The following is an 18,449-nucleotide window of genomic DNA, read 5'->3' as shown; positions in this document are numbered from 1 at the left end:
TCATGAGGTTAGACAAGAGTGTCTGTCTGTCTGTCTGTCTGTTGGTGTGATCTTTCTGTCGGAACTTGGCAAACTCTCAAGCCCGGTTCATATTTCCTCGTACGCAATTGCAATACAAATTTTGATGTCACAAATTTGCAACAAATAATTCGCAACAGTTGAATTATGCTCAACACTTGCTAAACATTTGCTGCGAAAACAACCATGTGACATCAAAATTTGCATCAAGTATGAACCAAGCTTAACACAGGGATATAAAAACCAAGCTAGCAACAGCCAATCTATCTCAAACAAATATTAGTTTAACATCTATGATTATGAGTTGCACTTAACAAGAAAATGTGATTCAGTAACTAGACAGTTTTACTAAAAAATCAGCAGTTGGCTGGGGGACTCAAACCCGAAACCTTGTGATTGCAAGTCCCGCAGTCTCAACCGCTGGACCATGGTGTGATGTACTACTGCATGTACAATCAATCTCTAAGAAGGATTCTAGTCAACAACCTAAAAGTTTCAAGACTCATCAGATCACTTGGTTACCTTGGCGACTCTTTCGTTGGTCCATCTGTTTCATCCTCCTCCCCAGGTGTTGATTTGAGACCCTGAGAATCTGCGTCTTCCTCAGGGAGATTGCTGGCTAAATCTGTACACTCATCGCCCTCGGTCCCTTCAGCTGCCGTTCTGATAACAACAAAGATTCCTTATTAGTTTCAGGCTTTTACAAAACAAACTTGTTTAAAGGGAAAGTACACGTTTGGTAATTACTCAAAACAAATATTAACCTAAAAATTGACTTGGTAACGAGCATTGGAGAGCTTTTGATGGTACAAAACATTGTGGAAAATGACTCCCTCCACACTGGGTACAAAGCCAACACTCCCACACAAAAGAAATTCAATGCATACCCGCAAGTTTACTATTGATTTTTTTGATAGTTATTCTTTTTTGACAGCATGCAAAGCTTTAAACACCACTTTCATCAAATTGTTTTGTTCCTACCTTTGAGTTGAATCACCATCCCCATCCTTTGAAGAGAATTCTGCTTCAATGTTGCCATTGATTTGATGAGATTTATGTGGGGTGTTGATCGGGCTGATGCTAGGTGTAGACGTCTTTGGAACCTGTAACGATTCTACCTCCCTGTATATAGAAGAATTTATTTTTTGTATTCATTGTTCTAGATTACTTCTTGTGTGTAATATGAAATAATAATAATGATAAAAAGTTAAAAAGAAGTTGGACGAGATTGGTGATGTTTTTCAAAACAAACAAATTACACAAAAGTGTAATATATTTAACAAGCACTCTCTCCTGCTTATTAGAAAAAAAGAAGGAAAGAAATTGATCATTCCTAAGAGTGATGTGTATTTTAATCAAGAATCAAGGTACTCATTTTGCAAAATGAATGAAAAAAAAATGTAAAAAAAGTCACCAATCCCGGTCAACTTCTTTTTGACTCACCCTGTAATGAAAGGTGCCCTGAGCAACCAGTTTTTTCTTTTACAGATTGTAGAAGTAATTGAGGTACTGAAAATGGATTGATACTCACTGTTGAGTCTTCAGTAATTGTTCTCTCAGAGTTTGGTTCTCCTCGGACTGACTGCTCAGATCTTGCTGTAGTTGCGAAATCTGGTCTTCCTGAAATACAATAGAAAAAGAGTAGTAATATTAAGGGAATAAAACACTTGAAGGTTTGTGTGGAGCATGGTTTTAATTTGTCTTTTATATAAATAAATTTTCATCCCTTCCTTTTAAAAACTTCCACAGATGAGGCACAATATTGTCTGCATACTCAAGTCTTACTTTAGTCCAAATAAATTTTATACAGTGAGGACAATTTCTATAAAAAAAATTAAAAATCGCACAAGTCAAAACAGCAAAAAAAAAAACCCCCTGAAATAAATCACCTGATCTCCCCCCTTCTTATCACCTGGGTGCAATTTCATAGAGCTGTTTAAGCACAAAACGTAGCTACATTTAAGCATAAACAGAATTACGCTTACCAGAATAAGGTAACCATCCAAACTACTATGTCATTAGTACAATTTGTAACTGGTGTCCTGCTCATTTGTGCTTAGCAGAAAATTCTTAAGCAATATTTCTCTGCTTGTAGAGTGTCATGGCCGAGTGGTTAAGAGCATCGATTCAAGTTCTGGTGCGTTTTCACCGGAGTGTGGGTTCGAATCCCGGTCGTGACACTTGTGTCCTTGAGCAAGATACTTTACTATAATTGCTTCCCTTCACCCAGGGGTAGAGGTTGATATTGTGTATGAAAAAGCCACAATCTCCTTACAGACAGCTCTGGGCTGTATACTCCCAAGGGAGCTGAGAAACATTACAGGGATGTTATTGGCCCCATGACCAGGGCACTAATGTAAAGAGCATTGATACGGTTATTGTGAAATATATAAGAATTTTTTATTATTATTAAGAAGCCCTATGAAACTTGGCCCAGATTAACATTACTTACAAGTTTCTGTCTTTCCTCGTCCATAGCCATTCCGAGGTCCGCCTCCACTTCTTCCGATTGCTCTTCAATGATGCTGTCATCCCCACATCCTACATCCGCTGTCTCCTTAGTTGGGATCACATGTCGATTATAGTCACGGTATAAATGGAGGAGATCTGGTGGCCTGGACCGATTTAAACCAACGTCGTCCCAATCGTCAAAATCCTGTTGCATGAACGATGGATAAGCAGCTTTGTCATTTAAGGCAGTGGAAACTATTGGTAATGACTCAAAATAGTTGTTAGCAGAAAAACTAACTTGGTAACGAGCAATGGAGAGTTGTGAGAAATGGCTCAGTAACAAAGTTTTTGAGAAAGAGGTAGTTTCTCACTCAAATACTAAAAGGCTTCAGGCCTGAAGTCTTTAATTATGCATCTGAAAGCACACAAATTTATGCAAAAAGGGCGTTTTTCTTTCATTATTCTCTTACAACTTGCTGACCAATTGATTCCCAATTTTCAAAGATTGGAAGTGCCCTTTTAAAAATGAAAATGGCCTTGCCCTCACAAAGACTAAATTCAAGGCACTAACACGCGGGTAAGGACTGGCTCTCCAAACTGTTATTCTGTAAACAGTGGATAGAAAGGGATTCTGGTTTGTTGGTCCCTTAACTTGCTCTTCATTCAGGTCATCAATGCATGGTTATAACTTTATTAGTTGCTGGCTGGCCACTGTTAATTTCAGCTCGGTCCATCAACAGTGGCCAGCCAGCAAACCCAGTCATTTATACCATGCAGAGAAAACCCACCCCCACACTGTTATTCCCATTAATAGTGGGATTTGGGTTTGTTGGTTCACTAACCTGTTCTTCATTCAGGTCATCAATGCATGGTTATGACTTTATTAGTTGCTGGCTGGCCATTGTTAATTTCAGCTTGGTCCATCAACAGTGGCCAGCAGAGAAAACCCACCCCCACACTGTTATTCCCATTAATAGTGGGATTTGGGTTTGTTGGTTCACTAACCTGTTCTTCATTCTCATCACAGAATGTTATGGAGGTCAACCTGTACCCATGATGTAGTAAGAACTCGTTAGTCAGATAATTAAGGGCTCTTCTCTCCAGAGGCTTCATAGTCTCCTGAAACAAAGAAAAAACCAATCCATCAAAACAAGGAAATAGAGATAAGGCAAACTCGTCAAGTGCATTGAAACTAGTAAATGATTGTCCAGGCCCGATACTTCATGAAGGCAACGAGGGCGATTGCCTCCATGCCCTTTGGTCATTGCCTTGGTGCCTTTGAAATGCCCAACTAGAAATAGATTTGATCCAATATTATTTTTGATAATCAATCAATCAACCAATTGCAGAGACGGTGGCGTTGAATTAGTTGGTTGATGGGGGGCAGACATGTTCTTTGGGTGACCTCATTATTGTTGGTAAAGAGAAGCTCAATCTAGCAACAGACAGTTCTTCTGGGATTGTTGTCAGTATTTTTGAGGAAATCGAACGCTCCGCGAATTCATTTACCTCAGCTATGATTCCTTCTGCCGTCTTCTTGGTATGAATCGGTGAAGGAACTTCACTTTCTGAGGAATAAAACAGAACAAATTACAATAATAATAACTTATTTCATTTCTTGTGCGCCATCTCCATCCGAGGATGTTCGAAGTCGCAAAATAAACCAAAAATCCACACAAAATTACAGCAAACTAATGCTGATGCAGGGGTTACAAATCTGTTAATGGTAGTATGCATCATTTTCCGGAAATGTCAAAAGCTTCTAATTATCTTTCTATATTTGTTTAAATGTCTCTCCACACGTCAATAAAATTACACACAAAAGAGAACCAAATTGATATGGAGAAGACAATACTGCTGAGGAATATTTCAATTTTCCTTTAAACCTAAAGGTTCAGTCTGCCAATAAAAACATTTTAAAAAGTTACAGACACGCAATATACACAGGCCTGGAATTCCTTTGGAAGGGAAATGCCATTTTCATTTCGCGAAGGGCTCTTCCATTGGAAAATCTCAAGTCAATTGGAAACTTTTGGAGGGGCACCAAGGCCAAGACCAAGGGCAATAGAGGCCATGGCCTTCGTGGCGTGCGGGTAATTCCAGACATGTATACACTGGGAAAACAAAAGGATAACAAATTACAAATATTAATCTCTTTACTATTTACAAACCTGCAGCCTCGGTCAGATTCGCTCTGAGTGACTTGATGGTATCCTTGGCTTTCCGTAGTTCAAACTCAAGCACGGCGTACTTGTCGTCCGATTGGTTAACGCCATCATCAGAATATCTTGCAAGATCCAACGAGTCAAAAGTGGTCTCGCTAGATGTCCGATCTGAGAAAATATAGGGAGAAAAAAATGTATATTATTTTAGGCGTACAAATGATTGACCAAAGCTCAGGGCTTAGGACAAGAGGAAGGAGCCTGAAGCCGAAGTTTTGAAAAAGGGCATGCATGTCAACAACGCTGAGGATCTAGAGAGGTTTCTCTCACAATGTTTTTGGTTTATATTTCAATACATGCTAGCCAACATGTTAAATTCTCAGTGACATTTAGTGTGCGTCTTACGCAGTTGCTGCTGTAAGGAGACATCTTGACGTTCAAAGTTCCCAGGATTGGAGAAGTAATCTCTGAGTCGATGAAGCTCTCGGCCACTTTCAATCAGTTCAGTGTGTAACTCCAACGCTGTCAATACCATCCGATCCTAAAAGGAAATAAGAATATCCAATGTGTTATAAAAAAACAAACACTGAATAAATCATTATGTATATAAGTGAAAAAACTTACGAGTGATCTCCATGAACTATTATTACACAAAATGTCAAAATCATGAAAACAAAGCAAAGCAAGTTTCATCAATCAAAAAAATCAATGAGTTCATAGAATGTGGTGGCCGGATGCAGAAATATTTTTCTAATATTTTTTGAACCCTTAAGTCCATTGTTGTTATGTGAATAATGGAGCAAACCAGGCAGGGCAAGGTGAATTTATAGAAAATGTAATTTTCTGATACCATCATGACCACGGTAGGCCTATTAGGAGATCCAGGGTAATTAATATGAGGCTTGGCTATTCATTAATCAATTTTCTAAAATTTCTAAACTATGGCTTCCCTAAAAAAACTAAACTACATTTTACGCAATGTCAATACAACTTCAAGTTTCAAGTCACAGTCCACTAAATGAGGCATGAATTGCATACACCTCAATGCATAAACCAACCACCGTGAACCACCTGCATAAATCCATTGGGTCAATAACATCATTAGAATAATGTCAGTCATTGTCAGTGTTCTTCGTACCTTCAGCAATTTTGTAGCAATCACATCGTAGCTTGGCTCCGTCGGTTGTACCGGTCCGCTCGCCACTACAGCCTTGCCGACCGGTTCATCGCTACCACCAACAACGGGCACAGTCTTTGCATCCTCTTGAGTAATTTTAGGAGCCTCAACGGCAGCCACGATGCTGTCTTCAACTGCATCTTCCTCGTCATCAACATAAAAAGGATTATACGAATCCGCCATGTTTGTGTACACAGAGATTGTGGTTGTATGTTGTTTTCACGCAATGCATTTACTTACGTACGATGACAAGTCAATTATCCGCATCTTTACTTTGTTTATTTCAGACCCTCAAAATCATTTCAGGGTTATTTTTTTCATGATCAATCCATGATCAATCGATGTGCTCAAGAACCAAGATACAAAACGTAGTTCCTTTTTGAAGAGATTGCTTGCGTTTTGTGGAAAAAAATAATCATCTGAAAAATAAAAAACCGTCAGAAGGTAGGTTCGGTCTTTTACACACACTGACTGTTATAGAATTTGATAGCGCCCTCTCTGTGTAGGTCAGAGAAAGTGTAAGGCACAACATTAATAATAGGTAACGCCCCCATCCCCCTCGAGCTCGGGCTTGGATTTTGTGGTGGGGGGGGGGGGGGGGGGGGGGGGGGGCGGGGGGGGGGCGGGGGGTTGCAGGAAAGGGGCTGATGACTGATGCAGTAGTTTCCCGATGCCTTTACAGTGATGCTGGATCTAAAAAAGTGAACATTGCTAATGAATTATTGGGTTGATCCAAGCAACAAACTAAAGATTCGGACGACACACTTCTACTCCAGGGAACTGATCAGCATGCAGAATTAAAATGATTTGCTCACTTTCAAAATTGATATGAGACTAGGGCCTAAATGGCAGTTTAATTGTGTTTTAAATCTACGTACGCCGATGCCTTGTTATACATTGAACCCAAATTCGGGTTTATACTCGTTAAAATAGTTTATAACGACGATGACCGGTCAAAGTTCAATTAGGCTGTACTTGTAATGTTTGTCGGTCAACATCATGGTTGTTCAAAATAATTTCAATAAAGGGTGGAGGAGCGATAGAGATGTCAATCATGACGTCACTCTTTGGATTGACAGTGGAGTTTTTGACAGTGTTACTTTGATGTGCTCCCGGGACGCATTTTTTTCTGTAGGCCTACATCAAAATTCGTACCATCCTCAAAAAAATGTCCTGGGCCCAATCATAGAGCTGCTATATCCTACATTTGCCTAGCATGAATTATTTGCCTTGTGAAAAACAGAAATTACCAACCAAAATTAGTATTTAAACTTTTTGTCTGTTTTGTTTTATGTGTATCTTTGCCATTTTTATGACGTGTTTCTGCTAGTTAATGTGTTTTTTTTCTTTAAATTTTTGTGTATTTATGTATAGATTTTGCCTGTTTATTTTTAATTCCATTTTTCTTAATTCTGTAAAAACTTTGTAAATTTGAATGTTGTCAACCTTTTGGTTGTTTTTTATTCAGATTAGAATAAACCATTAATAATAATAATAATAATAATAATAAAATGTCAATTTTCAGGAAAGCAAACAACAGCTGAATAACCATTAACAAGCAATCCTGTTTTTATCAAGAAAGAAATTTCATGCTAAGCAATGTTTTGTGCGCATGAGCAGCTCAATGAAATTGGGCCCTCATACTTTTAAAAAGAATTCCCTTTTTTTAATCGATTTTAGATCCCCCCCACAATTTTCCCATTGAAAAACACTACGACAGTGGCAATTTTGATGTAGGCCTACAGAAAAAAAAATGTTCGCGGGATTATGAATACGAGCCCAAACTGAGGCTGACGTCAATGATACCATAATTCACTCAAACAAATCTATTTCTAATTTATGGGGCCAAAAATCTGACATAGCATCTTTAAACAATCTTAGATTTCTGTGCTTTTTCTTTTTTTTTCTTTTCTTCTGCCTCTGCTTGTTATAATTATTGTATTGTCCGAAGAATCAACATCAATAAAAACAAAATAAAAAGGACAAAATACACAAAACCCATGATCCATTATTCATAATTGTTCATATTTGTATTAATTTTATTACTAACCAACACGTATACTTGCATTGAAATGTTACTTTGCTGGGGGCCTGATGGGCGCTTGTAAAAATAGACTGTGACACACTGCTGGGAGCTCCAAGTGCTACAGATGCAAGATCGGAACGTCTGGGAACTTTGCCGTGGAACTGCTGGAAGCAGCTAGACATCGACCAACTTATGGCAGTGGACACTATTGGTAATTACTCAAAACAATTATCAGCATAAAACCTCACTTGGTAACGAGTAACGGGGAGAGGTTGGTATAAAACATTGTTAGAAACCTCTCCCTCTGAAGTGACGTAGTTTTTGAGAAAGAAGTAATTTTATTAGAATGTGATTTCGATACCTCTGGTTTAAAATTTGAGGTCTCGAATCAAGCATCTGAAAGCACACAACTTCGTGTGACAATGGTTTTTTCTTCTTTCATAGTTATCTCGCATCTCGCATGAAATTGGGCCATTACAAATTTCTCTTGTACGTATGAATGTGATAATACAAAGATCAATTTGTCCAAAATCTGACCGTCTTAAGAATAGTTTTATATCCATCGGCAGTTCGAGTTTTTAATGGAAACTTTTCAAGTAGCCTTAAGAAGTAATTGTAGCTTTTAGGTATTTTTTATTGAACTGATTATGTGTACAGTTTTTATACTCAATGTATTGTATTTTGAGAACATAGATTTTTTTTTTGAGACTTTAATACTTCAAATTCATGTGACTGTTTTTAACCATTGGCCAACAAACCATTATAATCTAATCTATTCTAATCTAATCTTATCTAATCTAATCATCAATTTCCTCTCAAGCCTCGCTTTGGTTTCACTGATTAGATCAGTTGAAACACAAGATGGCGCTTAGCTGCCGAAGGTGAAATCATTCTTTTGATGTCGATTCGTTAAGGTAAACAAAAAAAAAGATCTTACTTGGTGCCTGACGTTGATTAGCCCCCAAAAAGTGACCTGGGCCCAATTTCATAGAGATGCTTAAGCATACAAAAGTAGCTAAGCACAACCAAATAATGCTTACCAGAATAAGGTTAACGGCCAAGCTACCAGTCCACATGTACAATTTATGGCCCTGGTATTCTTCTCATTTCTGCTTAGCAGGAAATGGTCACAAGCACTATATTTTCCTGCTTAAGCAGCTCTATGAAATTGGGCCCTGTTTTAAGTTATGACACAAGGGACTATACCAAAAGTATAAACTATATCGGCGACTCAAGCAAAAATGCAAAAAGGCCAAACAGTGGTGTGAAACCAGCTATGATTTCTCGGCACTTTTTATATAAGGAGCAAATTAGAATAGTCAATGATAACAACTTAAATTTTCGAAATTGGGTTGAACCATCCACCTACCCCAAACTTTTAGATACTGAATGGCTTCATAATAATAACCATAGTAATAATATACACTGAAGAACAAAATAATGCTTCGAATAAACCAGATATTTTAGACCAACGGTCTCCAACATCTAGTTTTCAATGGCTCTCAGTGGCTTAATATAGGTTTTCTCGGTCAAATTCGGCAAATGAACAGTCAATTTCATTTTCATCTGTCGAATTAAAGCTGTTTTCCCTTACAGTTGTTACTGCGTTCCAAGTTCAGAAGTCGGCCATGAGTCGAGTCAAGTTCCTTTAGCACTATGTTCAAGTTAGTGTATCGTCATTCTTTTTCGCGACACACACGCCTCAAAAAGCGTCTGTGAATTTGAACGCTGCTTTGATGAATTGTTAAATTGAATTATTGTTTTGCCGAAATTGACCGAGAAAACCTATAAACCAACAACTCATGTTTAAAATTGAGCTTGTTATTTTTGACTAAACTTCTTTTTCTTTAGTTTTATATATTTACGTTTGTTAACAAGTGTTTAAGCGTTTAAGTGTTTAATAATTGCTGCGGCTTCAGACAAAACATTAAAAAAACTATCCACAGTTGATGAGCATTTCGGTTCAGTACTGTAATATTTAATATATAGACCATATATATGGGCCTAATAAGCATTTTTATCGTTTATATTATATTTCGTATTTCAAACAATCCTTTGGATGTATTTACATATTCAAATGGCCCAAGACTTAAATGTACAAGTTGCAACTTGGTCCAAAAACATTCACAAGAATACTAAACAAATATATAGCTTTTATGTTAAAACTTTCATAGTTTGAGCTTGATAAAAATACATTTGCATAATCTACAAGTTTCATGATATACCATTGCTTTGACTAACAATTGAGAGAATATTAGATGATTAAGAGGGGCAGAAGGAAGACAAAGGTTATAGGGCAATGTACACTATTGGTAAGTATACTAAAAATAGCTGTTAGCATAAAAACTTACTTGATAACTAGCAACAATGGAGAGCTGCTGATATAGTTTATATAAAATATTGTGAGAAACAGCTCCCTCTGAGGTAACGTAGTTTTTGAGAAAGAGGTAACTTCTCAACCAAATAATGAAAATAAAAGACTTCAGCTGAAGCCTTTCATTATGCATCTGAAAGCACACAAAGTAATACAACAAAGGTTTATTTGTTGCATTATCTCTTGATACACAGAAATGAGAGTACTAGTCTTTGACAATACCGAACATGTCTATGTGCCTTTAAACAGTTACTACCGGATCTATATTTGTTTCTGCAAAGAAAGACATTGGAAAAAAAAAGAACAAACTGCTGTGCATTCCAGAGAATTATATTTAAAAAAAATAATTTATACAGAACGAAATCACAATGTACAGTTTTGTGTGTAGTAACAATGTCAACGTCGCTGTATAGTAACACTTTAAAGGATTGGGGTACCTTTTTGTCACCACAAAACACGATGTCCATTATTTACATTAAACTTACTCAGTTTTAAGATAATGATAGTAGAAGGCCTCCCTTAAACTATTACTTGCTGAGGTGCTGTAGTTTTTGAGAACTTTGTAAAACAATGTCACGAAAATACGTTTTACATTCTAAAATATGACAGAGTTTTTGGTATACAAATAAAACCGCTTGAGTGTCAATTAAAAAATATTTAATTGCTTAAAAAACACCAGACAATGACGAATGGCATAATGAACATTTACCAGGCACACGGAGTCTGTATCACACCAGACTTATGACAGGCCTTATGATGAATATGAACGCCTCAAATGTCACAGCATCTTCCATTCCAGAAGCGCCAATGGGTTCAAGGGTCACGACCTAGTCAAAACACCGTCATTATGAATGTCAAAGACAGTCACTCAAAGACACAAGCAAAGCACACAGGCTCACTCCATTTCTTCATTTTCGTAATATTATATAATTATTTGGTTTGCGGTAACACCATGTGTGTATTACTTGCCAGAGAGTTTGTTCTTAGAGAACCGTCTTGCTTAATTCTACTACCGCGGAGTAGATTGTTCGGGTGTTCGGGAGACTTCTCAGTTCTGAAAATAACTGTTCTGCTTATTTCGTAATCATAGACAGTGGTGTAAACAGGGGGAGGGAAAAGGGTTGCGTCCCGAACCCTCTCCAAAAATGAGAACTCAGAAAAATAAAACTATTTTTATCATTTAAGGCATAATGATGAAAAATACTTCCTATCAAACCAATCGTGTACTTTATATCTGAGTATGAAAAGGAAACACGCACATAATATAAGAATTTAGAGAACTTCCCTTGGATGCTGCAGTAAGCAATATTATAAGCAGCTCATACCTTTGGGCCTGATTCATAAAGCCTGTAAGTATACAAACTTGCTAAGCACGAAAAATATTGATTAAAAAAACAGGTCAGCAGGCTGGTCGTGACTGGTGCCCTACTCAATTTTTGCGAAGCAAAAAAAAAATGCAAAGCAGTATTTTCTGCTTAACAAGCAGTATTTTCTGCTTAACAGCTTTATGAAATTGGGCCCAGATGATAGGCTCTCAAAGGGTCATACACACGGTAATATTACCAAGTAAAGTACAAAGCCCCTACCATACCCCTTAGATCTATTATAATTTGCCCCGCCTGCCACACCCCACTTTTTAAGGAAGGAAGTGGTCAACATGGCAGGCTTGCGTATACAACCATAAATGCATTCCATTTTAATTATTTCAGTATTAATTTTGTTTTTAGGTACTAACAAATTTAACATACAAACATTATTCTCCCATACACAGTCAGCACTTTTAGAGTGATGCTTCGGGAAAGAAGTGCAGACTTTCGAGTATATTCGACACCATTTTCTTGAATGATTTCATTCACTACATTAAGTGCTTCATTGTTTACATTCATGATTTACTAAGCAACTGGTACAAAGTCCAGACCCAGCTCAAAATTAATAGCAAACTCAATACAGATTCATACAAGGTGGGAACAGAAACACAAGCTATCAAAATGGTTGCATTCTAAATGTAAACTAAAACCAATGACAACGGTTAATTGGATACGGGTTTTTCATTATGGCCAAGAATGAAACCACTCAAGAGTGCATTTGAGTTATTGAAAGAGTTCAAGACAAAACATGGTTTTGTTGATTTGTCATTATGAATAATAATTTGCTAAAAGCCCATGCCACTGCAGTCACTTGAGGAAGTTTTTTAGTCTGAGTCAAGAAACCGATATTGCAGCTTATAAAAATATAATGTATTCTACGCCCCTTACTCTTTAAAGGCACCGTACACTACTGGTAATTACTCTTAATATGTTTTGCATAAGCACTTCTTGGTAAAGAGAAATGGAGAGCTGTATAAAAACATTGTGAGAAACGGCTCACTCTGAAGTTTTCAAGCATCTGAAGGCACACAACTTGTGCGACAGTTTTGTTTTTCTTTATACAATATTCTCTCGCAACTTCGACGACCAATTGAGTTATTTTTCAATTTTGCACGGATTTGTTCTTTAATATTGAGAATACTGACCAAAGTGTCTAGTACCTTTAACCTTTGGTTTATAATTATTGTCAAAGACCATCAGGGGCCCAATTTCAATGAAAAGCTTGAGCACAAAAAGTAGCTAAGCACAACAAAATTATGCTTCCCAGAATAAGGTTGCCAGCGAAACTACTATGTCACATGTCCAGATTGTAACTGGTATTCTGCTCATGTCTGCTTAGCAGAAATGTGTCAAGCAATATTTTCTGCTAAAGCAGCTTTATGAAATTGGCCCCGTATTGACCCTCACTTGGTGTATCTCAACATATCCGTAAAATAAAAAAAATCTGTGAAAATGTTGACTCAATTGGTCGCCGAAGTTGCAATAAAAAACACCTTTCTTGCACTTTAATGTGTGTGCGTGCAGATGACTACAAAAAAGGCTTTAGTCTTTGAATAATTTATTTGAGTGAGAAATTATCTCTTCTAAAAAACTATCGTTACTTCAGAGAGAGTCGTTTCCCACAATGTTTTATACTATTAACAGCTCTCCATTCTTTTTGAACAAATAAAATTTTATGCCAAGAAATATTTTCAGTAATTACCAATAGTGTCCAGTGCCTTTAACAAAAGTATGTTTTGGTTTCTGAATTATGAGGGTGTTTATGAATAGTGACTCTGCGCGCAGGTCACTTTCATATAATATAGACAATCAGTATAAAGAAGTACACGTGCGTGTGTGTACATGCATTGTGAATAATGACTCAAGCACCTTAAAACTCATTGTGCATGACCGCAATGAATGAAGGTCATTACTTCATTAATAAATATCGCATAGTTTCTGTATGCAATGATTATATATTATATATTATAATTATTATTAACAACTAGGGTTGCCTCAAACAAGGAGCCCTCTCTTAAACCAAGATCGCAATAAAAAAAGATTAGATTTTCAATAAAAAATAGCTTTGTAAGTTTTTCAGAAATGCATTTTGTTTTGTAACCATCAACAGCAACGTTTGCACTCTTTGCTTTCGCAAAGAGAACTTTATATTGAAGATAACAGCATCATGTGTACCTTATTAAATTTTCATGTTGTAATTAATCATGTTTTTTTACCCTTTCACCGCAAGCATAAATTTCTTGCATAAATAAAACACTCCACCTTATTATAGCCAGCAGAATTCGCTAAATGAAAAAAAATGACAACGTTAGGACTCATATTGAGTTGGTTATTTTTGGCAAAACTAGAAATTAAATAAATTTTTACATAATTTGCATTTAAAATATTTTATGAATTCCGGAAGAGCGTCCAAAGTGCTTTATTTTCATCGTCTACGGCGTCTCCATGTGCGTGACATAACAAACTATAATTCTGACCAAAGTTTGAGTCCCAGAACTCTTGATTATTATTAACTCCGTAACAGATACAGAATTCAAGCCGGTCACCTACATTCATATCCCGAGGTGCCGATAAACCAAATGAGTATCTATCCGTGGGACCATCACAAGAATTCAATACATACAGAGCTGGAATATCACCGAAAGTTTTCCACCTGTCTGCCGAATATCGGATCTTAACGGTCTTCTGATAGGAGATATTCCTAACTTTGATCGTTCCCAACACTGTGAAATCCGAAACGACGGCATTCTCGAGGCATACTTGCTGTTGGTAGACGCGGTTCAGGAAGTCCGATTGCCCGCCTGGTTGGACGAATGACATGCTGAGATACCGAGGTAGGATGGTCACCGTGTTTCCGCCGGTCTCATCGTCCGTGAAGACCGCTGAGCATGCGGCCAGAGCCATGGATGGGTAGTCCGGTGGGGATTCGGACTCCAAAATGTTTCGCACTACTTCAAGATCGAGGCCAAGGGCGTCTGCAAATCTGACCGATTTACGGCCGGGGGTCTCTGGTGTCTTAGAGCTGTCCTTGATGGAGGACTTACGACCCCTGATGATACCTCCATTTGAGGACGTCGTACTACTCGTTGGTGAGGTAATAGAAGGCGATACAACGCCAAGAGAGGAGACCGTGGCATCTGGTGAGATGGGTTCGCCATCTTGGAGTTCTCCAAAGCCATGTTCACTTCCAGAAGACTCATCTTGGGTACCATTATGTTTAGAACAGCGGGCTACGTCAATAGGTGGTAACATGGCAGCATGGCTCCTTTTGGACATCTGATGTTTATCATACAAATGAGAGTTTCTCAAGTGCTGCTTGTCATCCTCCTCCACATCGTTGAGTAAACCCCTCTTCCAAGACTCCTCCTGATCCTCGGGTACATTTTGATCCGCCATTTTCCCATGCTCATCAGTAAAATTATTTCTGTCGTGAATGTTACTCATGTTGAGTTTTGTAGCTACGCTCGGAGTATGTCCATGGCCTGCAGACCAACTGGATATGTCCAGCATTTTCCCGAGCATTGCAGACAGAATGGACTACGTGCCTGTATCTGCGTAGTAACGCACCGCTATTTAGGTATTATTAGACAGGCAGAGGCAGGCCGGCCGGTTTGCAATACGGTGTATATGTACGTGTAGTGTGTGCAACCCCGGCTAAGGATTAGACTTGATTTCAAGTCTGGGACCGCGGTTATTTCTCTGCATCAGCCATGCAGAATTTCTCCCGCAGATTTGCTATCACACTACTTCAGTGATCGTAGGCTATCCACAACTGGGCACTGTTTCAGACAATAATGTATCGGCTTTCAGGACGACGAAACAAACAAAAACACGATCACAGACTTGGAGCCACGTCTATGCAAGGATTGGCCTACGTGCGGTCAAAACAGCCAATGTATGTCTACGTCACAGCCCAGGTATATGGGTCAGGTCATCCTGTTAACATTTTTTTGCGGTTAATGAATAAAAATGCCTCCATACGTCCGTCCAAATTGCTTTCAGAGTGTAATCCACTCGAGCTGAAATGTACATCAACGGTTGCTGTTAAAACAAAGAAGAAAGAGTCTTATTTTAAGATGTAAATTAATTCAGTGATGATCACTTGATTTGTGACGGCAAGCGCAGACGGGGAGAGTTAAACAAATTGCCGGGTCACTGTAGATGTACGTCGCTAGTGTATTTCCGACCTTGCCCTTCAAGCTGATTTTTTTTACTTCCAACTCTTGTTTTGGTTTTGTGTTGATTGTTGTGGGGTACCATTTAGTTTCGGTGTCTTCACATGCATGACCAATATTGTGTGTTTTATGACAAGGAGAAGTCTCAATAGTTGTTATTTAGGCCCCATATTATTAAATTACATCTGTAAAGACAAAGCAAAACAATAAGAATTTGAATAAGACCTTATCTGTAACCGAGCTTCGGTATCTTTTATACCATCTTGATTCAAGTGTAACTATGCAATTATCTATAAATTAATCTGCAATGTTTCCAAAACACAAAAATAAATAACAAAATGTAGGATGTACTTTTTAATTTCACAAGGCAAATGAAATGGTTCGGTTTGTCTCTACAGATTAGGTCGAGTTTAGGTTGCCTGCCAGACAGTGCATGAAGGACTTAAACACTCGGTACGCGCGAGTTAGGCGTGGAATGAGGTGCACGCTGGTCTAGTTTGATCGCTAGCTAGACCAGAATGCACCTCTTTCAACAGTTAGCGCTTGCGCACTGGGAATTTGCGAAAAGGAACAATTTATGCACTCAATTTCAAAATAGCAAACCGCTCGCTGTAATTTGGAGCTGCATTTCTTTGTCTAGTCTAGATTTTAGGCAATGTTGAAACTTTCCCGAAATAGCGACCGAACATAAATATAAACAGAGTGGGCGTGAGCGACGACTAGACTGCAATAGGTCAAAGTACGATGGGCATGACTGCAGGTCAAAGTACGGTGACTACGTGCCAAAAGTGACCAAAAAAAATCTAATACCATTTACATCATTATGCTAATCAAACGCACGTGATCATAATATTATGAAGCATAGGCCTACCTGCAAGTGCATGTGTGTGTTTTATAGTCTCCCGAATGGCATCGTCCGGAATGTGATTTGGCTGTACTTGAACTTGAAACCAGATTACAACAGGCATTTCAGTTCATTTCATTTAATGCAATAAATAGGAAAGTCAACGTAGCTGGTACTGTTAGCTAGTCACGCTGCACGCATAATGCTTTCATGACGTCACAGCAAATAATAGGCCCCAAACAGAGTTGAAACAGAAGTGTTTATACACGTTATAATGTGTACATCGTACACGTACATGTGCACGTAGACCAATGTGTACGTAGACCAATATAGTTCATGCATTATGTGCACTGCGCACTAATGGGGATGCCCAGTACAGTAGACTCTCTTTCAATCGTAGACTCTCTAACAAGGGATGCCCCGGGGCATGTTGTTTGTGCATATTATATTATAGGCATCTCTCTTACAGTTAAAGGCAGCGGACACTATTGGTAATTGTCAAAGACCAGTCTTCTCACTTGGTGTATCTCAACATACATAAAAGAACAAACCTGTGGAAATTTGAGCTCAATTGGTCGTCAAAGTTGCGAGATAATAATGAAAGAAAAAACACCCTTGTCACACGAAGTTGTGTGCGTTCAGATACAAGTTGATTTCGAGACCTCATCTATGTTTGAGGTCTCGAAATCAAATTCGTGGAAATCTACTTCTTTCTCGAAAACTACGTTACTTTAAAGGGAACCATTTCTCACAATGTTTTATTCCATCAACCTCTCCCCATTACTCGATACCAAGTAAGGTTTAATGCTAATAAGGATTTTGAGTAATTACCAATAGTGTCCACTGCCTTTAAAGTACCGAGAAATTTCAGGACTTTTATCTCATATACCTTTTATGTCAATGTGGTCGCGGAGGAAGAAAAGAAAAGTTTTTCTTCCTCCATGATGTGGCGAAGAAAACCAACCGATATGTTTTCCTCGTATACTTGAAGGAATTCTGCTCTTGTGTCTACTTCTCTATACTAGTGCGATGATGAGGACCCTATTCCTAAGTGTAACCCCTACGAATTACTCAATAGGTTTGAAATGGCAACGTCTCCACATACCTTTCTTAAATGTTGATCCTATAGTTTCTTGTCGGCAATTCGACTCTAACCTCCCCCGAGTAGAGACGAAGGAGCGAGACGAAGACCAGAGAATTCCAAATGTGATATACACTTGTTTTTATAGAGGCTTCAACTTCTACCCATATGACATTTCAGTTTGTATTGTGTTTCTAATTCTATACTCACAGCAGATGACTTGCAGATTTCTAGTCTTTCAGTTGTGGTGTTCCATTCCAAAGAGCGGTCATCTCACAAGGTCTGGTCACAGAGAACAACGGAGAGAACTGAGCCGCCCTATATAGTTGTCAACTCACCTTCAGCTAGCGGTCAGCACAATCGGTCAACATGGTCAAGCACTGGTGCGCACTTGTAAAGGGTCACCAATGTGTTTATATATTCAATGCACAATTTACACCATTACCACGCTTCATTTCCTTGTATCAAATAACAACTCAAAAATAAAGTGTCAGCACACAGAAAAGGCCACTTAAAATTTCTGAATATCACAAGTTGATCATGAAGGCTATATAGAAACAACACTGGAACTTCAGATGAGAAACTGTATAACTTGATGTCCTTTAACTTTAAACCAGAGTCTGTCCATAAAAACAAATCTAGTAAACGAATACACGTTGATCACCGAACCGTGACTCAAACAACCTGTAGCGGTTGTACCTGTAAATAGGCTATATAGGCCTACAGGCTTTTGGCAAACCGTCACCCATCACCCTATGGTCGGTTCTTTTGTAT

General features: G+C 38.2%; 2 protein-coding genes across 2 annotated transcripts in view; both read right to left on the bottom strand.

The window, feature by feature from the left end:
• LOC139934350 (RAB11-binding protein RELCH homolog) overlaps nucleotides 1–18,449 on the bottom strand; it is a 36,920-nt gene that overhangs the window by 18,320 nt on the left and 151 nt on the right. The window contains exons 2-11 of the mRNA XM_071928543.1: nucleotides 17,886–18,428; nucleotides 5,770–6,227; nucleotides 5,037–5,172; nucleotides 4,641–4,802; nucleotides 3,979–4,037; nucleotides 3,475–3,588; nucleotides 2,471–2,674; nucleotides 1,550–1,638; nucleotides 1,000–1,140; nucleotides 541–681 (exon numbers count right to left, since the gene is read on the bottom strand). Of these exons, the coding sequence (XP_071784644.1) occupies nucleotides 541–681; nucleotides 1,000–1,140; nucleotides 1,550–1,638; nucleotides 2,471–2,674; nucleotides 3,475–3,588; nucleotides 3,979–4,037; nucleotides 4,641–4,802; nucleotides 5,037–5,172; nucleotides 5,770–5,991 (1,268 nt within the window). The 5' untranslated portion in view covers nucleotides 5,992–6,227; nucleotides 17,886–18,428. The remainder of the gene's footprint in view (nucleotides 1–540; nucleotides 682–999; nucleotides 1,141–1,549; nucleotides 1,639–2,470; nucleotides 2,675–3,474; nucleotides 3,589–3,978; nucleotides 4,038–4,640; nucleotides 4,803–5,036; nucleotides 5,173–5,769; nucleotides 6,228–17,885; nucleotides 18,429–18,449) is intronic.
• Nucleotides 9,095–17,892, bottom strand: LOC139934351 (protein phosphatase 1 regulatory subunit 3B-like). Its single transcript, XM_071928544.1, has 2 exons — nucleotides 17,700–17,892; nucleotides 9,095–15,616 (listed from the first exon to the last, which is right to left on the bottom strand). The coding sequence occupies exon 2, from the start codon at nucleotides 15,095–15,097 to the stop codon at nucleotides 13,964–13,966; it is 1,134 nt and encodes a 377-aa protein (XP_071784645.1). The 5' UTR covers nucleotides 15,098–15,616; nucleotides 17,700–17,892; the 3' UTR covers nucleotides 9,095–13,963.

Source organism: Asterias amurensis, chromosome 3 (assembly GCF_032118995.1).
Source record: "Asterias amurensis chromosome 3, ASM3211899v1".
NCBI lineage: Eukaryota > Metazoa > Echinodermata > Asteroidea > Forcipulatida > Asteriidae > Asterias > Asterias amurensis.
This window is presented reverse-complemented; position numbering and strand designations above follow the sequence as displayed.

What these genes read in the sequence shown, in the direction of transcription:
- LOC139934351 (XM_071928544.1), bottom strand. Translation starts at nt 15,097, where the DNA reads ATGCTCGGGAAAATGCTGGACATATCCAGTTGGTCTGCAGGCCATGGA.